At 46.6% G+C, this 25,195-nt stretch overlaps 2 protein-coding genes across 2 annotated transcripts in view; one reads left to right on the top strand and one right to left on the bottom strand.

Annotated features, from left to right (window-relative positions):
• The window catches only part of LOC133065223 (two pore channel protein 2-like), a 53,629-nt gene extending 49,381 nt beyond the window's left edge, over positions 1 to 4,248 (bottom strand). The window contains exon 1 of the mRNA XM_061156041.1: positions 4,071 to 4,248. Within this exon, the coding sequence (XP_061012024.1) occupies positions 4,071 to 4,145 (75 nt within the window). The 5' untranslated portion in view covers positions 4,146 to 4,248. The remainder of the gene's footprint in view (positions 1 to 4,070) is intronic.
• Positions 4,249 to 22,053: 17,805 nt separating this feature from the next.
• On the top strand, positions 22,054 to 23,108 carry MTLN (mitoregulin). The gene is made up of 2 exons (XM_061156337.1): positions 22,054 to 22,398; positions 22,999 to 23,108. Exon 1 carries the CDS (start codon positions 22,091 to 22,093, stop codon positions 22,259 to 22,261), a length of 171 nt encoding a protein of 56 aa, XP_061012320.1. The 5' UTR covers positions 22,054 to 22,090; the 3' UTR covers positions 22,262 to 22,398; positions 22,999 to 23,108.
• The last annotated feature ends 2,087 nt before the right edge of the window (positions 23,109 to 25,195 follow it).

Raw genomic sequence — 25,195 nt, 5'->3', positions numbered from 1 at the left:
GAAGTTACCATAAATTTCAAGTAAAGTTCTTCCCCTTGTCAGATTTCTCGTGTCATTAGAAACACCATGCCCTCTCTCCATCTCTCTCCCTGCCTCCCTTCTCTCCTCCCGTAGGGCACTCTGATGTCCAGAAGACAGCAGATCATTGCTTCCCCATGCACCTCACTCCCACCTTCGGTCAACAGCACTTCTCCTGGCGTGCCCGCAGAACCAAACACCAACTCCCTGGCTTAGCCCTTAAGGCCTCTCCCTCTGTCTCGGCTCCCTCACTTTCCCTACAGGAACCCCTTCTCTGGCCCAAATTGATGGACTGACTGTCCCACTCCCAGCTCCACGCCCACGCCTGATCCCTTGCATGCCTAAAGCCAGGAATATCCTTTCCAACCCCCTCCATGGGGACCCATCTCAAATTTCACTTTCTCCTTGAGGACTGCCAATGCCATTTCCAAGTGGGAAGACAGCCAAGGGATGCTTTCGAAGTGTATGGTGAGTGATCCATACAAAGAAATGGCTTCTGAGGGTAACCTGGGCATGGTAGCCTGGGCAGGAGGGGTGAGAATATCAGTGAGCACTCAGTGTGGGTATAAACAAATCGTGTGCCTCTGTTCAGAAAGCAACAGCCTAAAGGCCAAGGGCAGCCTGAAGATATGTTTTGTTTGGCCTAGAGAGTTCTTTTTGGATGCTGGCTACTGATTCAAATTTTTTACAAAACTGGAGCCAACACAAAAATGTGAACTTCTGGTTTCTCTTCAAAAGATCATAACATCTGGCCATGTTGGGTTGTACTGCAGGAAGTTTTTGCAGCCCGCCCTGGATGCTCAGTCACCTGAAGGATCGCTTAGTATGTTCCCCAATTTTGTGGGTTAGCCAAGCCGACCTTCCAGTCAGGGCCAACTTGGCTGGTCTCTATGGTCATCTGGGGCTAGATGGTCTGGGACCAGCTGCACTCACACATCTCGGCCATGTGCACCATGCAGCAGGCTGGCCAAGGCCCTTTCCCCCAGGGCCACAGGATCCCCAAGAGCATCTGGAGAACACACCCCAGTGCCCAAGTAATTTTCATCCCTCTGCTTGCATCACATCTGCCAGTATCCCACTGGCCAGAGCAAGTTTCATGGCCAGTGGTCTCTAGGGCTGGAGAAATGGACTCCACCTCCTGATGTAGGGGGTTGCAAAGGCCCATTGCAGAGGGGGAATAGATCCGAGATGGATTGTGTGGCCATTTTTACAATTGATAGTCCGGCCGGAGGTGGGTAGCTATGGTCTTCTTTGTCCAGAGGACATGCCCTCCAGGTCACAAGCCCCAGTCCCCTCCCCAACTGAATTGTTCCCATCCAGGTCACTACTTTTATGTTGCTCCCTGGCCCCTGTGGACATTTCAGCTTGTGACCACACCTGATTTAGGGTTTCCCAGGTGATGCAGTGGTAAAGAATCTGCCTGCCAGTTCAGGAGACCCAGGAGATGCATATTCAGTGCCTGGGTCGGGAAGTTCCCCTGGAGGAGGAAATGGCAACCCACTTGTTTTCTTGCCTGGAGAATCCCATGGACAGAGGAGCCTGGTGGACTACAGTCCACGGGGTCGCGCAGAATGAGACAGGACTGCAGACACATGCATGAGTTGATCTCTACCTGATTTAAGTAACACCCTCCCAAGCCCTCCTGGTCACTGCCCTTTCCTCCTTCAAGGAACCTCTCTGAAAATTGCTATAAGGGAACACCAGTGAACCAACAGCCCCCAGACAGGGTGATCTAAGAGTTGGATGAACAGGTTTAAGAAGAACATAAAAAAAGAAGCACACGAAGTATCAAGAGGTGATCATATAGAGTCACAAGGAAACAGCCCAGGACATGGGCTCTCAGCCTTGGCTGCCCTTTCAATACTTAGTAGCTTTACAATTACTGTTGCTGGAACTTCTCTGGTGGTCCAGTGGTTAAGACTCCATGCTTCCAGTACACAGGGTGTGGGTTTGATCCCTGGTTGGGAAGATCCTGCATTCTGCAAGGTGCAGCCAAAATCAGGAGAAAAAAATTACCATTGCCCAGGCCACAACAAGGTCAATTAAATCAGAATCTCAAGGTAGAGTCTAAACCCAGATTTCTTTTTTTAATTAATTAATTTATTTTTAATTGGAGGGTGATTGCTCTACAATATCGTGTTTGTTTCTGTCCTCTATTCCCATGAATCAGCCATAGGTATGCGTATGCCCCCTACCCCTTGAACCTCCCTCCCACCTCCCACCAAACAGAGATACATTTCTAAAAACTCCCCAGGTAATTCTGCCCAACAGTAAGGCTGAGAATCACTAGCATCGGATTATTTCTATTTCAAAACTGAAAGTTTTGGTCAAAGCACCAGAATGGCTTGCCATCTCAGCAGCAGCCAAAAGCAACACCAGGCAGAAAAGGGTTCTAAAAAACTGTTTGAAAGGCGAAGGCAGAAATGCATTTCAGGTGACTAGGCAGTTTCTTATTAAGTGATCCCAAACTAACTTTTAAAAAGGTTAACCAGGTCAAATTGGTACCAAGTGTCTGAGGTCTGAGCTGCAGTTTAATGACTTAGTCAATACTGCTATCTCAGAAACTGGGGTTCTGCGGACAGTGACCTGTTGGTACCAGGCTCTTCATCTGCTCTGCCTGCTCCGGGCTGACCCCTGCAGGCATGCACTAAGCTTCTGTCTCACTCAGGACTCAGCGGGGACTCTGGGCTGTTTTCAGCCCTCCTGGCATTTCTAGAGGCCTCCAGTTACATTCTTTAATTTTGACAAAGAAGCGCTGAACACACAGTGAGACACCAGACAGACTGAAAAGATTCCTTTGCCGCAGAAGACTGGTGCTCACCATCAGCTTCATCGTTTTGCAGAATGAGGGGAGCAAGACCTGGGCTGGGTCAGAGCCAGGGACCAAGAATCCTTTTCCTTCTCTTCCTCCTTGACCTGCTTTTCTCCGCTGAATCCTTTAAGGGAAAGGGGACATGGTAGAATCTGCCTGTTGGAAGTGGCCAAGCCCCTCTGGGAGGCCAGTAGGCCAGGGAGCACTGGGGGAACAGGGCGTTTAACCCCACCCAGAAGCCTGCCCCCGGGACCACCCTGAGCAGGGTGCAGGGGCCATATAGCTGAAGGGGGGAGGAAGGGGAAGACTCCTCCATACACTCAAGGAGACAAAGGACTGAAACACCCATCACCTCCCACACACTTGCAGGACTAAAGGAAACGCCTCCGTGTGCCAAGCACTGTGCCCTGGGCCTCACCGACACTGTCTTCTCGAGACGGGTGTGATTTATCACCGCCACCCTTACAAAGTGGGAAACCAGAGACTTGCAGCGTCTTGTCATTCACAGCTAGCATTTCCCGAATCAGAGCCGAGGCTCTTTGCATTGGCGCCCTGCCTGCCTCTCCACTGAGTTCTTGTCCAGGGAAAGGAAACAGCCCGAGAACTCTTTCAAGTTCCCAGTCTCCCCAAGCTCAGGCGGTCTGGGTGAAACCAGAGCTGAGCGGCTGCGCAGCGCGTCTGCCCGGCCCGCAGGGATCCGAAGAGCCTGGGCGGCAGCCGCACTCCCCGCCCCACATCTTCCAGCTTCCCAGGCATTTCCCTTGCGGCGGGACCCTCGCTTGGTTTCCTGCCGCCATGGAGCGCCGTGCGGCGGGCACGGGCCACCCAGACCCGGGGGCGCGCCACACGGGGAGAGGACCCCCCAGCACGCAGCCGGGGCGCCGATCCCAGCTTGGCCCCGGTCCGGGGAAGGCGGCTGCGGGCCGGCCTCCGGGTACAGGCTTGACAGCTCCAGTAACGACCCGAACGCGCGGGGCTGCTGCCAGGGGCACGGCGCCTCTGCGCTCCAGCGGCGGTGCGCCTCCTCCAGCACCCGAGCACCCGGAGGACCCAGAGGACCGAAGAAGCCCGGGGGCGGAGTGGCTCTGCAGCCGCATCTCCACCCCGGGGCCCTCGTTCCCAGCGGCCGGTACTGGCTGGGCTCGGGGTCGCTCTCCATCCAGGAGTCCCGCGGGCCGCAGACGCGGGGCTGGGGGCGCTGCCGTCCGCCCGCAGCCACCAGCCCTCGGGGCGCCCTTACCTCCAGGTCGGGCGGCTCCTCGGAGGACGACGGGCGCGAGCGATGCGTCCCCGCGGCTCGGCTGTCCCCGGGCATCGCGGCGGCGACGCGCGGGGCGGGGACGGGGCAGACCGGGGCCCCGGGCAGCGGACTTAGCCCTCGGGCTGCTGGAGGCCCGGGCTTGACGCGCTCCGCACGGCCCTTCGCGTGACTGCGGCGGGGCCCCGCGGGCGGAGGATTGGCGGCGGGCGCGGCGGGTCCCCGGCTCTGGCCCCTTCCCGCCCTGCCTCCGGAGTAGTGCTGAAGCCAGGGGCGGGGACGCGGTCTCGCCCGGGGCGGGACGCTAGGGGCTGAGCGGATCCAAGGGGCCGGCGGTGCAGGGGTTAGAGGCCGAGCTGGGGAAGCGTCCCAGCCGTGCGCCCTGGGCGCTTGATTGCGCCTAGCTTTCTGTATCAATAAAATACGAACAAGACCTTCCTCCCAGGGTTGTTGCGAGAATTAAAGGAGTTACTGTATTCAGTTGCTGCCACCGGCAGGTGCCCAGTAAATTATGTTTCCTTCCCATGGCGAGTGGAACCCCCTGGAGAGCTGGGTGTGGACCCAGAGAAGGGCCTCCTGGGGCAGATACCTCTGAGAAGGGGTGTGCGAACCCTCTTCCCTTCCCTGATGCACCCCAGCCTCAGCCTGGCCAGGAACTTGGGGTTAACAGAGCCTCTGAATTTGGAAAGAAAGCAGATTAGATTTTCATGAGCCTATTCCTGATTTTTTTAATGTTGGAATGAATTTTAAAATAATAATAATAAATGTTTACATGGGGTATTTTTTGCTTGTAGGGCAGGTGGTGCTGGGCTCCTGCACCAGTGAACTTCACTGCAAAGTGAAAGTGTTAGTTGCTCAGTCCTGTCTGACTCTCTGTGACCCCATGGACTGTAGCCTGCCAGGCTCCTCTGTCTATGGGGTTCTCCAGGCAAGAATACTGGAGTGGGTTGACATTACCTCCTCCAGGCGACTCTTCCTGGACCAGTGATCAAATCCCTGTCTTCTGCGTTGGCAGGTGGATTCTTTACCACTGAGCCACCAGGAAAGCCCATGAAATTCACTAACACCTCCCAAAGGAGGAAGAAGCCTGGCAGGGCAGGGACTGACCCCGGTCAGCTAGCAAGAGGCATGGTGTTCCTCTGGGCTCATCAGGACCACTCTGTGCTTGGTACTGATGGATGCCAAGGTCCAGGTTGGGTACTGTGATGGGCAGAATTATCACCCACCCACCCCAAGATTCCAAATCCGAATCCCTAGGACTGTGAATCTGTTACTTTACTCCTCTAAAGCAGGAGTCCCCAACCTTCCAGATCTCATGCCTGATGATCTGAAATGGAGTTGATGTAATAAGAATAGAAATAAAGTCGCTGTAAATGTATCCCAAAACCACCCCCCCACCCCATCTGTGGAAAAGTTGTCTTCCATGAAATTGGTCCCTGGTGCCAAAAAGTTTGAGGACAACTGCTCTAAAAAGATTCCACAGCACTGTTACTAATCAGTTCATCTTAAGATACAGATTGTCCTGGATTATCTAAATTGACCCAGTGCAATCACTTGAGTCCTTAGAAGCAAAAGAGGAAAGCGGAAGGGGAGGTGAGAGAGGATGGTCCTGGAAGGACTCAGCGTGCCTGGTGGGAATGCTGCTATCTTGAAGATGAAGGGGAACTACAAGGAACCGAATCTGCCATCAACTTGAATGAGCCTGAATGGGAGTTCTCCCCAGAATCTCCAGGAAAGAATACAGCAACTTTATTTCAGTGGTTTGAGACTCAGAGCACAGAATCCAGTCATGCCTTCCTGGACTTTTGACCACAGCCTGTGCTAATAAATGGATGTTCATTTAAGCCCCTAAGTTTGTGGTACTTGGTTACAGGCAAGAGAAAATGAATATAGGACCCTAGACTGCTATTCAATGCCAGAGTCAAGTTCTTGCGGTGAGGCTGGCCTACAAGGAGAAGGGCAGATTGACCCAGGTCCTTAGTAGGCATGCTGGGCACTGCATTTGCCACCATCCGCCTGTTCTGGTTGTCCCCCCTCAATTCAAGTATTACACCCTCTGGGAGGCCCTTCCTCAACTTCTCCCAGCCAGTGGATCACTTCCTCTCTGTGGCCCCAGGCTCTTCATGAAAACACCATTTGGTACCTCAGTTCTACTGTTCGTGTATGTCGTCACACACCACTTGGCCACCAGCACCTGGTCGGGGAGGGACTGGAAACCGTAATGTCCAAACCTCCAGTTCCTGGCACAGAGCGGGCCTGTGGCAGGCAACAAAATGCAAAAACAGAATTCATACCAGCTTGTGGCCAGTGGTTCTTGTCTACAGGTGTCCGCAATAATTAGTTCTTGTCACTGTTTATTGTGTGGATTACCCTAAAACTCTACATGCTCTTGAGAAAAGACAGTGATTCTATTTCTATCCAAAATCATGACGTATGGAATGGTTGTTTTATGGTGGGGTCTTTTAAAATGGCTTTTCATCGGTACAGTGTAAATGTGCGCATTGTAAAGTAGAAACAACTCATCAAAGATAACCGTGGTTAGTGCATTTCGGCGAGCAGCCTTCTCTACATCCCTCCACCTGTGCACACAGACATACACGTATGCAGTTCAGTGCACATGAGATCATATTCTACCCTGCAGGTGCTGTTGGTCTTCTGTCTACATCCTTCCCACCCAGGAACCCAGAATCCAGCCAGGCCTCCACCCTCACGAGAGTAAGTGAAGTAAGCGAGGTCGCTCAGTCGTGCCCGACTCTTTGCGACCCCTTGGACTGTAGCCCACCAGGCTTCCCAGTCCATGGGATTCTCCTGGCAAGAATACTGGAGTGGGTTGCCATTTCCTTCTTCAGCAGATCTTCCCGACCCAGGGATGAAACCCAGGTCTCCCACATTGCAGGCAGATGCTTTAACCTCTGAGCCACCAGGGAAGCCCTGGGTCTCTATCTGGCAGCAACCAAATGCAATCACTCTGAATCAATGGCAAATGTCAATCCAACGGATCATCCAGCCATCTCTCAATTTTTCAGGATAAGCTTGGTGTTCCAAATTATACACGAATGCATCAGGATTAACATGGTTCCTATTTAGAACATAGGTTAGGGTACAACCTCCCATCAAATTTTAAGAAACACATAGATGTTCTGAAATGCTGATGGAATGAAAATAGACATGTAACAAAAATATTACTAAGTTGCCAGAAAAACAATTTACTGTATAATGATGAAAAGGCTGAATTCAGAAATCAACGACTAAAAACTGCACTACAGTCTCCTGTCTTCCCCGTCTCTGCCTCTCAGCAGTAGAACAACAAAGGAGGAAAAATATAGAATCCACATTTACTAAACCAAAATTTTGCTCTAAGTGGCAGGTTTTCTAAGAATAAACTCTGAGTTCAATGATCCTTTGTGACTAATCTACCAAGTCACCTGATTCCATTTCAAAGTCGTGGTAAATCTTCCTTCTGAGTCCAGCTTCAGGTATTCTCACAACTAGAGGAGAATCCTTAATGAGGGTTCTCACTAAGAGAATCTATACAGGCTAATCTATACAAGATGTTTTCCTGCCAACAATTACGAAGGGAAGAATGTAACTTAAGGTAGCTCAACCCGTTTTAAGAAAGCCGTGGGCCGGGCTTCCCTGGTGATTAAGAATCCGCCTCAAAATGCTGGGGACACTGGTTCGATCCCTGGTCTGGGAAGATCTCACGTGCTGCCGAGCAGCTAAGCCCGTGTGCATGCGCCACAATGGCTGAGCCTGTGCTCCGGAGCTCAGGAGTCACAGCTTCTGAAGCCCCCCCACCCCCCACCCCAAGAGCCCATGCTCCACAGCAAGAGAAGCAACAAAACTATATAGAAGCCTCTGCCCACCACACCTGGAGAAAGCCCACTCTCAGCAACGAAGAACCCACACACAGCCTGAAAATACTTTAAAAAAGCTATTGGCTTCAGAGCAAAGACTTTCTCTCTCTTCCCTCCCTTTCTATAAATGTAAATTTTTAAAACTCAAGAAACACATTTTCCTAATGGCCACTGACAACCATCTTCCAGTCAGCCTTGGGTAAGGATGATGCTGTGGATGGTAGAGCAGATAGATACATACAGGCATTCAGGTCTCTGAGGACCTTGTAGAAAGACTGCTTTTTGGTAACTCCCTCCTTAAAACTGTCTAACTGTTACAGGAAAGGGGACCCCTTCCAGGGCCTGAAACTGGGCTCTTGTCTAAACACTCGGAAATGCATTGTCCGAGGAGATGCATGTGCTGACAAAGCAAGAGATTTTATTGGGAAAGGGCGCCCGGGCAGAGCAGGAGGGTAAGGGAACCCAGGAGAACAGCTCTGTCACTGGCTGGCAGTCTCGGGTTTTATGGTGATGGGATTAGTTTCCAGGTCGTCTTTAGCCAATCATCTGACTCAGAGTCCCTCCTGGTGGTGCACGCCTTGTTCAGCCAAGATGGACGCCAGAGAGAAGGATTCTGGGAGGTGGTCGGACAGGTGGTGTCTCCTTTCGACCTTTCCAGAACTCTTCTGGTTGGTGGTGGCTTATTAGTCCCGTGTTCCTTACCAGGACCTCCTGTCTTAAAACTCATGAAAATGGTCACTATGGGGCCTGGCCAGGGTGGACAGTTTCAGTCAGTGTGCTTCCCCTAACATAACCTCTATGGCTGATGGGGTGGGGGTGGGGGGGAAGCAAGATAGTTAAGGGTGGTAGTACCCTGCAAGGAGTTTGATCTTTTTTGTATATAATTTTAAAAGGATGCATATACCTCTATTTTCTGATAAGTGCAAAAAGTATTTTCCTGAAAGGATACATCAGGAAACTGTAATCAGGGTTTAACTTGGAGCACAAAACTGAAACGACAGGGAATGGAAACATGAAGTGAGAAGAACTTTTTTCCCTCTCATTTCACACTTTTCAATGAGGTTTCATTTTCACTATATTACTATCATGTGTTTGCACATCATAAAATTCACAAGGATGAGGGATGGAACTTAAGTAGCAATTTTGGCTGTTTAATGAAAAAATATTTTCTGTAATGGAAAAGATTAAAACTGATGATTATGTCTGAAAATGCCTGTTCCTGGCAGCATCTCTGCTAGTGGGGAGAATATACCTTTGCAGGGGAAGAAGGAATTCAGTTTAGAAAGCACTGCTTTTAGAGGCCAGCTGAAACAAAACACACCCTCTTGGAGTACTGAATTGGCTTACCAGAGTGACCATGGAAGTGCCACAGACTGCGGAGGTGGGGCCTTCAACAACAGAAATCTGTTTTCCCACTGTCCTAGAGGCTAGAACTTCAAGTTCAAGGTGTTGGCAGGTTGGTCTCTTCTGAGGCTTCTCCTTTTGGCTTGTAGATGACCATCTCCCTCTTGTGTCTTGACATAGGTTTCCCTCTCTGCCCATCCATGTCCAAATTTCCCTCTCTCATAAAAACACAAGGATTACTTGCAAGCTGTTGATGGAAACCATCCCACCCCACTTCCAGAAATTTCCATTCAACAAATACTTCCTGAAAACCTTTTTATTTTTCAGACACTGTATGAGAAGCCTGGCAAATATCCACCCAAAATGATTTCATTTTAACTTAATTACATTTGTAAAAAACAAAACAAAACAAAAAAAACCCCCTAACTCTGGAACTTCCCTGGTGGTCTAGTGGTTAATAATCTGCCTCCAAATGCAGGGGATGTGAGTTCCACCCTAGGTTAGAGAACTAAGATCTCATATGCTCCAGGCCAACTAAGACTGTTTGCCTCGTATGCTGCAAAAGATCAAGCAGCAAAAAAATAAACTTCACATTTTGAGGTGCTGGGGGAGTTAGCTCTTCAGCATATGAATTTGGAGTGGCGGGGGACATAATTAGGCCCATACAGGTATTGGTTACACTTCCCTGGTGGCTCAGTGGTAAAGAATTTGCCTGCCAATGCACAAGATGTGAGTTCGATTCCTGGGTCAGGAAGACCCCCTGGAGAAGAGAATACCAACCCACTCCTTTACCTCCACTCCATGGAGAGAGGAGCCTGGTGGGCTGCAGTTCATGGGATCACAGAGAGTTGGACACAACCAAGCGACCAAGCATGCCGCACCCCACTTTAGAATTAAGAAAACAGAAGCTCAGAGGGGAGAATCAAGTTGTCCTAGGTCACACAGCCTGGAAGTGTAGCACCAGGATCACAAACCCCCGGCCACTGGCATTGTGGAATTTCCACTCCACTCACTGTGCTCTGTCCAGAAATAGCTCCTAGGGAATTTCAGTTGAGAAAATGAAAAAAGTTCATACTTTACCAAAGAAGTCTGCCTAATTCTGCCTAACCAAAGAATCTGCCAATTATCCCCTAGAATCCCATAAGATTTGTAAGTATTTTGAACACTGCAAGGCAGCCAGTTAGGACACATTGTTGACAGGTGGTCATGGTTGACAGGCGGGTGGTGGTGGTGGTTTAGTTGCTAAGTTGTATCCAGCTCTTTGCAACCCCAGGGACTGTAGCCCTCCAGGCTCCTCTGTCCATGGGATGTCCAGGCAAGAATACTGGAGTGGGTTGCCATTTTCTTCTCCAGGGGATCTTCCTGGCCAGGGATCCAACCACTTGTCCTGCATTGGCAGCCGGATTCTTTACTGACTGAGCCACCAGGGACAGTAGGGGGCAAACCTCAAACAGGACTTCCCTGGTGGTCCAGTGGCTGGGACGTTGCACTTCCAATGCAGGGGCTGTGTGTTTGATCCCTGGTCCTGGGAACTAATATTCCACATGCTATGCAGACAAAGTAAACAAATAAATTGTAAAAGAACAACAAGAACAAAAACCCTTCTCAAACGTATTTCTCTGGCAGCATAACCCAACTGCCATCCTGCCATCCTGACTCCATCCATCTCCTCCTTCTCACATGCTCTGCTCCAGCCTCACTGGCTTCCATTCCGTTTCTCAAACATTCCTCAGGGTCTTTGCTCCACCCATTCCTTCAGCCCAGATGGCTCATCCCCCTGCACCCACCTGCCCAGCTCCCTGCCCCTTCAAGTGTTTGCTCAGCTCCCACCTTTTCAGGGACCCTGACTATCCCACTTAATTCTTCTATCCACTCCTGTCCTTCTGACCCCTCTTCCTCATCTCTTACTTTCTTGCATTGCCCTTATCACCTTCAACCTTAGGACACAATTTCTCATCTCTCACATTTATTGTTTATTATCTATGCTGTAATGTAATGTCCACAAGGGTAAAAATTTTGATCTTGTCCACAGACAGTTCTCAAAGCATCTGATACAGTATCTGGAAAATAAAAGGTTTTCAATAAGTGTGTGTTGAATGGAAATTTCTGGAAGTAGTGTGGAATGGCTTCCATGAAGACCTTGCAATTAACCACAGAAAAGAGGATGTAGAAGGTTATTCTGTGCTTTCGGTTCCCAGAGGACACAATTTTCTCAGGGCTCCCAGGCCGCCTCCCCTGTGCCCCGTGGGAAACCCACAGCCCCATCTGGCATCTCGCCTGCATCCTCACTGGGGGTGATGGCTTGTTTCACCTCCCCCCACCCCTGGCTGAAGGCGCAGGGCCAGAACTCCATTCTGAACTACCTAGGTATCCTCTGAAGCCACACGAGAGTCCAAAAATATTTCTCAGCCTAAACTGCTGATCTGTTCCAAGTTGAGAATTTTATAAACAAAACTGAGTTATTAAAGCAAAGGATGAAAGGAAGCGTCACTGTGGATGATTCCACATAAAAGCTGTTTATAGTCCTATTTTGTTGGAGTCACTTCTTCTTTTGTGAATTCTCTGCTTTTGACAAGAGCAGTCCTCTAAGGGCTTCCCTGGTGGTCCAGCAGTTAAGACTCTGAGCTTCCACTGTGCGTGGGGCACGGGTTCAGTCTCTGGCTGGGGAACTATGATCCCACATGCCACATGGCCACAATAAATAAATAAATTGTAAAAAAGAAAAACAACAAAGAACAACTTCTTTATATTAAAAAAAGGAGTTCTTGCCTTAGTTTCTTGGTATGAGAAGTGAGCCAAATTGCCAAGGCTAGGAAATAGTCCGCAAACGACTGCCATCACTTCCGACACCGATCACAAATTTGGGGTGTTCCCAAGGCCACCAATAATTTGCTGTAAAGACTCACAGGACTCATTGAAAGCTGTTATGCTCATAGTTATGGTTTATTACAAGGAAGGATACAGATGAAAACCATCCAAGGAAAAAGTGCATAGGACAGAGTCCACGGAACAGAGTGCTTCCAGTCATCTGACCTGGTGGAGTCCTGGACAGCGGCCTCCTGGCTGTGATGCGTGACGATGAGCACAGATGACTGAAGAGTTTCCACTGGCCAGCAATGGAATGATCTGAACACTAGTGAGGAATACAATGCAATAGAGAGAAACATATTATGTATGTTAAAATCTGTGATTTTCTAATGAGCCTTTAAAGATAGCTACAGAATGCTAGGAAACTAAATCATTATCTGGAAAACTGGTTAAACAGAGGGGAAGATGCAAGCAGCTGTCTCACCTTTCTCAGTCAAATGATGCTCAGAGTAATTAAGAGTGAATGACGGGGGACTTCCCTGGTGGTCCAGTGGTTATATCTGTTCTATGCTAACAAATATAATTTACAGAATGAGTAAATATAACTCATTTTGGAAGTGAGTTTGGAAATTATATTTAGAAATACATATTTGTTAGAGTATACTAAAAATTTTTTGAAAATTATATTTGTTAGAACACATTTCTTACAGGAAATGAAATGTATTCACCTGTCATGTAGCAGCAGCTGCTGCTGCTATTCAATCCCTAAGCTGTGTCTGACTCTTTGTGACCCTGTGGACTGTAGCCCGCCAGGCTCCTCTGTCCATGGGATTCTCCAGGCAAGAATACTGGAGTGGGCTGACATTTCCTTCTCCAGGGGGTCTTCTCAGTCCAGGGGTTGAACACATGTCTCCTACATTGGCAGGTGGGCTACAGAGTCACTAGAGAACATAGGAACATATGGGGTACAGAGGAACAAATCACTTATAAGCATAAAAATACATATTGAAATAAGAGAAAATCTGGGAAGACACTTACTGAAGGGCCTGTTCACACAGTTTTTGAATGAATGATAGACGGTAGTATTGAATTCCAATGAATCCCTGTGAAAGAGGGATGGGCAAGATAATTTGATTTTAATATGTCAAATTTTAATATGTCACTTTGCCTCTGGCAATGGCTTGTTTCAGGCAGACTTCCCACTGAGAATAACTAGAAAATCTTGACCAAAAAAAAAAATTTTTTTTTTTAAATCTAAGGCAGCAAGGAGCTGCAGGGAACCTCAGGGAACCAGCATCCTGGAAGAAAGGAACCTAGAGAGTGAGCTTGAACTTGGCTCAACTTCTCCCTTCAAGGCATTTGCCAATTGGCAAGTGGGGACTGACAGGCTGAGCCAAGAGCAGCAGGTGAGATGCTGAGATGCTGAAGGTGGAGCTGGTGATGTGTCAGAGCTGGGAGAACAAACACTCGGGGGCTTCCCAGGTGGTGCTAGTGGTAAAGAACCCGCCTGCCAATGCAGGAGACATAAGACACAAGGGTTTGATCCCTGGGTGGGGAAGATCGCCCAGAGCAGGGCATGGCAGCCCACTCCAGTATTCTTGCCTGGAGAATCCCATGGACAGAAGGGCCTGGCAGGCTACAGTCCATGGGGTCACAAAGTCGGACACGACTGAAGTGACTAAGAACGTGTGCGCTAACAAACACTTGGGATCAGAACCTGCCAAACGAGGACCACCGCAGGCTTTCAGAACAGACCCTCAAGGTATACAGTCCATAACGAAGTATGAGGTAGAAGTAGATCCACCTTTATAAGGACTGAAGCCTACCTTCTAATTCACTCAGTCCTTAATGGGATACAGGTATGTTAGTCTTTAGTAAGTCAAAGGTGAATGTTGTAATGTCTAGGGAAAATATCAAAAGGAAAAGAATGCATAATTAATGAACTGATAAAGATGGAAAAGGGAATAATAAGTTCTGCGCTGGAAGCAAGATAAATTCTCTCTGGATTACGATATTGTCCAAAGATTCAAATTACCAAGAATTTCTTTTAGGGAATTCCCTGGTGGTCCAGTGCTTAGGATCCTGTGCTTTCATTGCCAGCAGTACTGGTTCAGTCCATAGTAGGGAACTTCGATCCTGTAAGCTTTGTGGTACCGCCAAAACAAGACAAATGACAACAAGTCATAGATCCAAGAAACTATGAACACAAGATGGATCAATACAAATAAAACTCACTTAAGAACAGCATATCAAATTACTAAAAATTAAAGGAGAAAATACTAAGATTGGCCAGAAGAAAGGTAAAAATTCATGCTACCATGAAAGACACAAAAGCAAATTTTATGATTGACTTCTCAGCCTGAAGAAAAGGTAATGATACCTTTAAAGCAACAGAGAAAAATAATGCATAACCTAGAATTCTATGCCCTGGAAATTATCCTTCCAAAGCAAAAGTGAAATAAGGATAATTAGGCAAATTACAATTGAGAAATTTCTTTAGCAGCAGATTTGCTACAGAATATATTAAGTGGAGTTTTTAGGTAGAAGGGAAATAATTCTAGATGGAAGCACAGAGACACAAGGAGGTATGAAGAGCAACAAAAAGCAATTCCTTCACCCCAGTAAAAATGTGGGTGAATCTTAAGGAATATTGGCTGTGTAAAACGACAATAATAACTGTAGGATTAAAACATATACACAGAATTTAAGTAAAAGTAACCAGGGCACAAAGCAACGCAGTTTTTAAACTGGGGAAAAGACATTTCTCCAAAGAAGATATACTAGGGACCAGTAAACACATGAAAAGATGGTCAACATCACTCATCATTAGGCAAAAGCAATTTGAAAATCGCGGTGACACACCACTTCACATGGGGCTTCCCTGGTGGTTCTGCTGCTAGAGAATCCGCCTGCAGCGCAGGGGCATGGCCAGCTACATTCCACGGGGTCACAAGAATCAGGCGCAACTTAGCAACTAAACCCCCACTTCACATGAGCGTGTTCGTGATAAAACAAAAAAATAGGAAAGAACGAAGTTGGAGGACTCACACTTCCTGATTACTAAACTTACTATAAAACCACAGTGATGAAACAGTGTGATACTGGCGTAAGAACAGACACATAAATCAATGGAATAGAACAGACGGCCTAGAAATAAACCCTAAGCTATACCATCAATTGATTTTCAGCAAGGATGCCAAGAACATTCAATGGGGAAAAGACAGTCTCCTCAACAGATGATGTTGGGACAACTGGACATCCAAATGAATGAGGTTGAAACTTTACCTTATACCATATACAAAAAGTAACTCAAAAATGAATCAAAGGCCTAAATATAAGAGCCAAAACTATACAATTCTTAGAGGAAAACAGGGAAACACTTTCATGGCATGGGATTTGCAATGATTTCTTGGTGTGATACCGAACGCACAGGTAACGACAAAAAGGGTTGTAGAGGAAACCCATTCCATTTGCATACATACATTAAATGAACTTACAACATATGTAAGTCTAATACTGTAAATGGTAATATCTTTTGCTTGGTGAGCACTTTGAAATGCAGACTCAACAATGGTAGTTAATGTATCATTCAAAGTACACTCTTGTAATTCTTTAACTCATTACACTTGACTATTCACCCTGTAAATCCCCAATAATCATCACCTCAAAGCCAGTTGACCATTATCAAGTCTACTAAAATGTCCCACTGAAACAATATACCCAGGGGAAAAATACAAAATCTCACATCAGGGGCACACTAGCTTTTTAAGAGGGATTTAAATCTTATACCTCTGAACTCCTTCCCATCAGCTCTATTCATCCCTCTGGCCCTCCTGCTAAAACAAGAGGATTTGAGGACTTCCCTAGTGGTCCAGTGGCTAAGATTCTGCATTCCCAATGCAGGGAGACTGGTCAGGGAACTAAATCCCACATGCTGTAACTAAGATTCTGCATGCCTCAATGAAGATCAAGGATTCCACATGCCAAATTAAAAAAAAAAATTTTTTTTTTTTTAACGAAAATAAAACAAGGGTAATTTTCTATGGTCTCTGCCAGGTCTATGTGTCTAAGGTTCTCCCATATTCAAGGCTCCCGTGTACATGATCTGGCTTATTTTTAACCCAAGGGCCACTTAGGGATGAGGCATGGATTCCAAGTGAAGTTCAAATTGCAATATCAGCAGTGGCCAAAGTACACAGTGTCAGGCAGCCAAAACTGGCTTTTAAATGTGCCTCAGAGCTATTGAATCATACTAAACTCATCATTTTACAACTGAGAAAATGAAGATTCAGGGAAATTAAGTTTCTTCTTTGGATTATCCTACTCATCTATCCCACTTAAGATTTAGTTCAGTTCAGTCACTCAGTCGTGTCCGACTCTTTACGACCCCATGAATTGTAGCACGTCAGGCCTCCCTGTCCGTCACCAACTCCTGGAGTTTACTCAAACTCATGTCCATTGCGTCAGTGATGCCATCCAGTCATCTCATCCTTTATCGTCCCCTTCTCCTCCTGCCCCCAATCCCTCCCAGCATTAGGGTCTTTTCCAATGAGTCAACTCTTCACATCAGGTAGCCAAAGTACTGGAGTTTCAGCTTCAGCATCAGTCCTTCCAATGAACACCCAGGACTGATTTCCTTTAGGATAGACTGGTTGGATCTCCTTGCAGTCCAAGAGACTCTCAAGAGTCTTCTCCAACACCACAGTTCAAAAGCATCAATTCTTCTGCACTCAGCTTTCTTCACAGTCCAACTCTCACATCCATACATGACCACTGGAAAAACCATAGCCTTGACTAGACGGACCTTTGTTGGCAAAGTAATGTCTCTGTTTTTTAATATGCTATCTAGGTTGGTCATAACTTTCCTTCCAAGGAGTAAGCATCTTTTAATTTCATGGCTGCAGTCACCATCTGCAGTGATTTTGGAGCCCCCAAAAATAAAGTCAGCCACTGCTTCCCCATCTATTTCCCATGAAGTGATGGGACCAGATGCCATGATCTTAGTTTTCTAAATGTTGAGCTTTAAGCCAACTTTTTCACTCTCCTCTTTCACTTTCATCAAGAGGCTTTTTAGTTCCTCTTCACTTTCTGCCTTCAGGGTGGTGTCATCTGCATATCTGAGGTTATTGATATTTCTCCCAGCAATCTTGATTCCTGCTGGTGCTTCTTCCAGCCCAGCGTTTCTCATGATATACTCTGCATATAAGTTAAATAAGCAGGGTGACAATATACAGCCTTGACATACTCCTTTTCCTATTTGGAACCAGTCTGTTGTTCCATGTCCAGCTCTAACTGTTGCTTCCAGACCTGCATATAGGTTTGTCAATGGGCAGGTCAGGTGGTCTGGTATTCCCATTTCTTGAAGAATTTTCCACAGTTTATTGTGATCCACATGGTCAAAGGCTTTGGCATAATCAATAAAGCAGAAATAGATGCTTTTCTGGAACTCTCTTGCTTTTTTGATGATCCAGCAGATGTTGGCAATTTGATCTCTGGTTCCTCTGCCTTTCCTAAAACCAGCTTGAACATCTGGAAGTTCACGGTTCACGTATTGCTGAAGCCTGGCTTGAAGAATTTAGAGCATTACTTTACTAGCGTGTGAGATGAGTGCAATTGTGCGGTAGTTTGAGCATTCTTTGGGATTGCCTTTCTCTTGGATTGGAATGAAAACTGAACTTTTCCGGTCCTGTGGCCACTGCTGAGTTTTCCAAATTTGCTGGCATATTGAGTGCAGCACTTTCACAGCATCATCTTTCAGGATCTGAAATAGCTCAACTGGAATTCCATCACCTCCACTAGCTTTGTTCATAGTGATGCTTTCTAAGGCCCACTTGACTTTGCATTCCAGGATGTCTGACTCTAGGTGAGTGACAACATCATTGTGATTATCTGGGTAGTGAAGATCTTTTTTTGTACAGTTCTTCTGTATATTCTTGCCATGTCTTCTTAGTATCTTCTGCTTCTCTTAGGTCCATACCATTTCTGTCGTTTATCGAACCCATCTTTGCATGAAATGTTCCCTTGGTATCTCTGATTTTCTTAAAGAGATCTCTAGTCTTTCCCATTCTATTGTTTTCCTGTATTTCTTTGCATTGATCACTGAGGAAGGCTTTCTTATCTCTCCTGGCTATTTTTTGGAACTCTACATTCAAATGGGTGTATCTTTCCTTTTTTCCTTTGCTTTTCACATTTTTTCTTTTCACAGCTATTTGTAAGATCTCCTCAGATAGCCATTTTGCTTTTTTGCATTTGTTTTTCTTGGGGATGGTCTTGATCCCTGTCTCCTGCACAATGTCACGAACCTCCGTTCATAGCTCATCAGGCACTCTGTCTATCAGATCTAGTCCCTTAAATCTATTTCTCACTTCCACTGTATAATCATAAGGTATTTGATTTAGGTCATACCTGAATGGTCTAGTGGTTTTCCCCACTTTCTTCAATTTAAGTCTGAATTTGGCAATAAGGAGTTCATGGTCTGAGCCACAGTCAGCTCCTGGTCTTGTTTTTGCTGACTGTATAGGGCTTCTCCATCTTCGGCTGCAAAGAACATAATCAATCTGATTTCAGTGTTGACCACCTGGTGATGTCCATGTGTAGAGTCTTCTCCTGTGTTGTTGGAAGAGGGTGTTTGCTATGACCAGTGCATTCTCTTGGCAAAACTCTATTAGGCTTTGCCCTGCTTCATTCTGTACTGCCAAATTTGCCTGTTACTCCAGGTGTTTCTTGACTTCCTACTTTTGCATTCCAGTCCCCTATAATGAAAAAGACATCCTTTTTGGGTATTAGTTCTAAAAGGTCTTGTAGGTCTTCATAGAACCGTTCAGCTTCTTCAGCATTACTGGTTGGGGCATAGGCTTGGATTACCATGATATTGAATGGTTTGCCTTGGAAACGAACAGAGATCATTCTGTCATTCTTGAGATTGCATCCAAGTACTGCATTTCGGACTCTTTTGTTGACCATTTAGGACTTTCTCTCTCTCCCGCATGCTGTGGCGCTCTTCTCTTCGTGTCTTTGGATCGATGTGCCCTCACACCTTGAAAATGGATTTTACTGCTATCTTCTAAATAAAGTAGAGCTGTAACACTGATTTCTCTAAAGCTATAACACGGTCTGTCCAAGACCCGAGCGCTATGACACGCCGAGGGCTTTAACGTCCATCACTCCAAATCTTTGTTGTGACGAGACAAGAGCCGAGGAGCATACACTCGCCTGACACCTATGGTTCCATGACTCGGGTTTAACCTGGCCGAAACAACCTCCGCTAGGAAGAGGCCAAGCGCAGCAGGAGCCCAACTCAGTGACGCTCCCGAGGTAGAAGCGGAACGTGAAGAAAACCCAGCACAAGGGAAGTGACAGGAGGACCATCGTGCTGGAAACCAGGACAGCAAAAAGCTCACGTGGCTCAGTCTCAGATTCCAGAAGACTTCCAGTTAAGGTCGGAGGTCCTCGCTCCTATGGCTGGAGGGACATATGCCTAACGAAATCTGAACTCCTTTACAATCTCTCGTTTCTTGTTTCCTCGAACCCCCCGCAAACAGGCGGGCAGCAGTGGGCACAATTGAAGATTTAGTTCAGTCACCCACAAATAAGCCTCTTGTAACCACTCCCTGCCTGTCACTCAACATGAAATGTTTACTAAGTGTCTGTTACTTGCAAACCTCAGATGGTAAAAAAAAATCTGCTGGCAATGGAGGAGACCCAGGTTTGATCCCTGGGTCAGGATGATCTCCTGGAGAAGGGAATGACTACCCACTCCAGTACTCTTGCCTGGAGAATCCCATGGATGGAGGAGCCTGGCGGGCTACAGTCCAGGGGGTCACAGAGAGTCAGACATAACTGAGCAACTAACACTATGTGCCAGCCATTATTGTAGGCACTTGGGACTCAATATACAACTGAGACCAAACAAACAAAAATAACAACAAAAAAACAAACCCACCCTCAAGTAGCTTACATAGTAGCAGGGGATCTGGAGATAAACAGTTTTTGTATTAAGTAAGTATTGGGTTGGCCAAAAAGTTTGTTTGGATTTTTGGTAACATACTATAGAAACCCTGAATGAAATTTTTGGCCAAGCCAATCAATTTCACAGCACATGGAGGGCGGTGAGGATGGAGTAGGAGAACAAAGCAGGAAAACAGAGAGCAGAAGTACCAGACAGCGGGGATTTGTTGGGCTTGTGACGTTTAACTAGGTCCCGTTGAGAAAGTGACAGTTGGCAGAAACCTAAAGGAGGTGAAGGAGTTAGTCCTGAAAGTATCGGGGGGAAAGTACACCATGCAGGAAGACCACCCTGGAAACGCCCTCAGGTGGCACCCTGCCCAGTGGGCTCAGGAAACAATGAGCATGCGTCTTTCTGAACTATGGTCTCCTCAGTCCCTGCACTGCAAGGAGATCAAACCAGTCAATCTGAAAAGAAATCAACCCTGAACAGCCACCGGAAGGACTGATGCGGAAGCTGAAGTTCCAATACTTTGGCCACCTCACGTGAACAGCCAATTCATTGGAAAAGACCCTGATGCTAGAAAAGATTAAAGGCAAAAGAAGGGGACGGCAGAAGCTGAGATGGTTAGATAACATCACTGGCTCAACGGACATGAGTTTGAGCAAACTCGGGGAGACAGTGAAGGGCACAGGAGCCTGGTGTGCTGTGGTCTGTGGGGTCCCGAAGAGTCAGACACAACTAGCGACTGAACAATAAAGCTGCCTGTGTGATAGTGTGACTGAAGAACCAATTTCTGAATCTTTTACAACAATTTAGGGACTTCCCTGGTGGTCCAGTGGCTAAGATTCCAAACTCCCAGTTCAGGGAACCCAAGTTTGATACCTAGTCAGGGAACTAGATCCCTCACGCTACAATTAAGAGCTCAAATGCCACCCCTAAAAGCTCACAAGTGAAAGTGAAAGTCACTCAGTCCTGTCTGACTCTTTGCAACCCCATGGACTATACAGTCCATGTAATCCTCCAGGCCAGACTGGAGTGGGTAGTAGCCTATCCCTTCTCCAGCAGGGTCTCCTGCATTGCAGGCAGATTCTTCAGCAGCTGGGCTACCAGGAAAGGCCAAAAGCTCCCATGCCATATCTGAAAAGATCTTGTATGCTGCAACCAAGACCTCCTGCAGCCAAATAAAATAAAATAAATCTATAAAAACAATTTAATGAATTTTAATATAAAAACCAATATTCAACTCAGTCGTTGGAGAAATTTTTACATGTATTTGGAACGATGTGGGTATGTGAATCTAACTTTTCAACTAACTTTTACAAATTCTAGAACTGATCAAATATCTGCACTAAAAATTTACTGTTCAAATTGAGATGTCTGGTTAATTATAACATCTACACCAGATTTCATAGACTTTTAATATAAAAAAAGAAAAAAACCTCATAATAACTTCCTCTATGTAAACTAAGTAAAATACATATTAACAACAATTTCATCTGTTTGCATTCTTAATAAGTTACCAGAAAAAAAATTTTTTTCCCAGAAAATTTAAAGTCACATACTTGGTTCACATTCTACGGCTTCGAGAAAATATAAAGAGGTTGAACTGCCCATGGAGTTAGAAAGAGGCACCACTGAAGTTAGGTAATAATGCAAAGAAATATCTGATGAATGCCAAACACGTGCGGTAAGGGCTCTGAGGAGGGAAAGATGGGGATGTAGGAGAGCCAAGCAAGTCTTCAACAGGTGGTGGTGGTTTAATCGCTAAGTCTCTGTCTGACTCTTGCGACTCCATGGACTGTAGCCTGACAGGCTCCTCTGTCCATGGGATTTCCCAGGCAAGAATACTGGAGGGGGTTGCCATTTCCTTCTCCAGGGGATCTTGCCGACCGGGATCGAACTCGGTTCTTTTGCATTGCAGGCGTATTCTCTACTCAGCCACGCGATTCAAGAGATACGCCGCAGCATGTGCCCGCCCCTGAACGCGCTGGGTCTTTTGACCCCGCCACCACGCCGTAGCCGCGCTGCACGGCCCCGGGTTCGCGATGGCGGACGTGTCCGAGAGGACGCTGCAGTTGTCTGTACTGGTGGCTTTCGCCTCCGGAGTGCTCGTGGGCTGGCAGGCAAACCGGCTGCGGCGGCGCTACCTGGACTGGAGGAAGAAGAGGCTGCAAGACAAGCTGGCGGCGACGCAGAAGAAGCTGGATCTGGCCTGAGATCCCCGCCCTGTTGGTCTCTGCCGACTCCCGCGCGACCACCTCGAGACCATCTAGCCTGTCCCGTGCGGCGCCTCGGCCACAGCTGGGCCCGTCTCACGCCCTCCGCCCGCAGTGCCCGGCTTGTCTTGGAGTTGGTGAGCAGTATTTATAGCAGCGTTTTAAGGGCAGATTTTGGAGATAGACGAATATCTTGGGGCAGAAGGGTTTCAAGGGCCCCAGAAAGAGGAGAAAGTTATGTTTTCCATGGTAACGCACACTTAAGTGCCATAGTTCAGTTCCTGTGCGTGTTTAACGGGACTGCCCTAACCACGTGCAAACTTATGCACCTTGACAACATTAAGCTTCAAAATGGAAAACACTCGAAAAAGTAGAAAGCAAAAAGACGGACCGTGGAGGTGTTCCTACCACTCTTTCTCTCCCTGATCAGTTTATATTTAAAAATATCTTTGATAGCACCATAGTACATCTTTGCATTCATGCTTTGTCATCTCCAGTCTAAATTCTTAGCTTTTTGGCAGGCTGGGAAAGTGGAAAGAACAGTGAGTGGCTTGGAAGTAAGGAGCTTTGAATCTAGTCTTGGCTTTTTCATTAGAGCTCTGCAAACTTCCAGGGTCTCAGTTTTCTTATCTGTAACACCAGATCTTATTGTTCATGGTTTAACTAAACAGTAAAAATAATTTGAAGTTATCTGTTATGTATTTCTAATTTTTATTTTTCTTTTCTGTTTCCAACAGCTCATTGAAGATGGATATGGAGAACTGGACAGAAATAATTTCTCCTTGCACTTTATGAATCAATTTTATTTTTAAAATAAAAGTAAACGTATTTGAACCTTTTATTAAAAGGGAAAGGAGTATCATTGCATTAAGAGAGCTGGAGCCTCAAAACTGATAATTACTGTTTTTGATAGCATACCTTGTTTTCTAAGGAATCTGTGCTAGTTCATTGGTACAACTGCAAAGCAAAGTTGGTCTTGGAACCATTACCAGCCCCTTTGCTCAGCAGATTTGCTGGAGCTATTCTGGAAACCAAACAACTGTATAAAAATACCTGAGATAAGGTAATATATGTAAGACCTTCACACTTCTGAGGGTGACAACATACTCCAAGCACAAAGTATAAGTTTTTATTGACAGAAATTTCTTTTGTATCGTTAATAGAATATACACGTAAAAGAGAAAACTCATTGAATAGAGCTTAGTGATAAATCCCAAGTACAGTTGACCCTTGAACAACATGGGTTTGAATTGCACAGATCCACTTAAGTGTAGATTTTTTTTCAATAAATCTACATGTAAGTGAACTAGTATCCACTTACTATCCACGGTTGGTTGAGGCCATGCATGTGGAAACATGGACGGGAATGATCAACTGTGGCCCTTGAACATCCTTAGATTTTGGTGTCCATGGCAGCTCCTGGAACCAGTCCTCCAGTGGTACCAAGGGACGACTGTGTCTAAAAATCAAGAGTGAGTGACCAAGTCCCTATGTGCTAAGTCGCTTCAGTCGTGTCTGACTCTTTGCGACCCTACGGACTATAGCCCACCAGGGTCTTCTGTCCATGGTATTCTCCAGGCAAGAATACTGGAGTGGGTTGCCATTTCCTCCTCCAGGGGATCTTCCTGACCCAGGGATAGAACACAGCTCTCTTATGTCTCCTGCATTGGCAGGCGGGTTCTTCACCATTAGCACCACCTGGGAAGCCGGTGGTGCCTCCAGGCTATTAGTATGTGCCCAGTTAAGCATCTGGGTTATGACCAGTTCTCTCTGGGCCTGTTCTTGGGCCAGGTTCGTGATGCACCTGGTCTTCCCAATATTGACTCCTTTTCTAGTACTTACTGTAGCACCTGGACACACTTGCCTCCCTCTCCTGTCTCGCCTCAGTGTTCATCATCCTTGCCCCTCAGTGTCTGTGCTGTCCAGCCCCCAGTTTCATCTGGTCCTTACGTGGTTTTAGGCGCCGCACGGCTCCTCATCTGCCCCTTGTGTTCTGCCCACTGCACCTTTACGCATGCCCATGTGTGCCCATCCCTGGGTGGACAGCCGCCTCTGACGTTGCCTCTCGCTGTTTCTCCTCTGTCTCTACCCCTTGCCCTACTTAAATGTGTTTGGTTTTTTTTCCCTTGAAAATACTACCTTACTTGGAGATGTTCCTTTTTCCCTGTTAGCCACTAGTTCTTCACTATGAGTCTCTCTGAAGCTGTTAAATTCTTTTTCATCTTTTTAAAAGTGAGCTCAGATCATTGGTGTAGGGGGAAGAGCTTGGGAATTGGATTTATAGGAATGACCCCCACGTGGGGAAATGTTATTACAAACCTCCCTGAGAGATGTGAAATGTAAAATTTTAACAGCTTCTGAGACTCATAGTGAACTAGTTCTCCACTACAAGCCTCTCCAAAGCTGTTAAATTCTTTTTCAGTAGCTCCTGTGAGGAAGCCATACAAGGTTGATATTCTTTGTAACACACTGATGGAAGAAAATCATAATGAGTTTTTATGAAACAGATTGTTCTCAGGAGAAACAATGGCTGTGGTTTGCTTTGGTTTTGGCTGCCTCATTGCAGAACTGTCTTGCTTTACGTTCCTCTTGATTTTCACAATGGCATTAAGGGGTGACAGCAGAGGAGCAATGACTGGTGTTAAAGCGACTGCTGAGGGTACAAGTGAAAAGAAGCCTAAGTTAGAAAAGAGCACAGCTGAGTGAGTGCATTCCTTACAGCATGGTGATTATTGAAGGGCTATTTCTCAAACCTGAACATGCGCAGAAAGCCCTGGAGTATCAGTACAGATTCTGATCCTGCAGTTCTGGGGTGAGGCCTGAGCATAGGGGTCTCTAACAGACTTCCGGGTGATGATGATGCCAATTCAAAACACATAGGAAATGCTTGTCACTCTGAATAGGGTACAAAAGTGTATAAAATCAGTCATCTCT

Source organism: Dama dama, chromosome 11 (assembly GCF_033118175.1).
Source record: "Dama dama isolate Ldn47 chromosome 11, ASM3311817v1, whole genome shotgun sequence".
Classification (NCBI taxonomy): domain Eukaryota; kingdom Metazoa; phylum Chordata; class Mammalia; order Artiodactyla; family Cervidae; genus Dama; species Dama dama.
Note: the sequence above shows the minus strand (reverse complement) of the source record. Positions and strands in the feature narration are given on the sequence as shown.

What these genes read in the sequence shown, in the direction of transcription:
- MTLN (XM_061156337.1), top strand. Translation starts at nt 22,091, where the DNA reads ATGGCGGACGTGTCCGAGAGGACGCTGCAGTTGTCTGTACTGGTGGCT.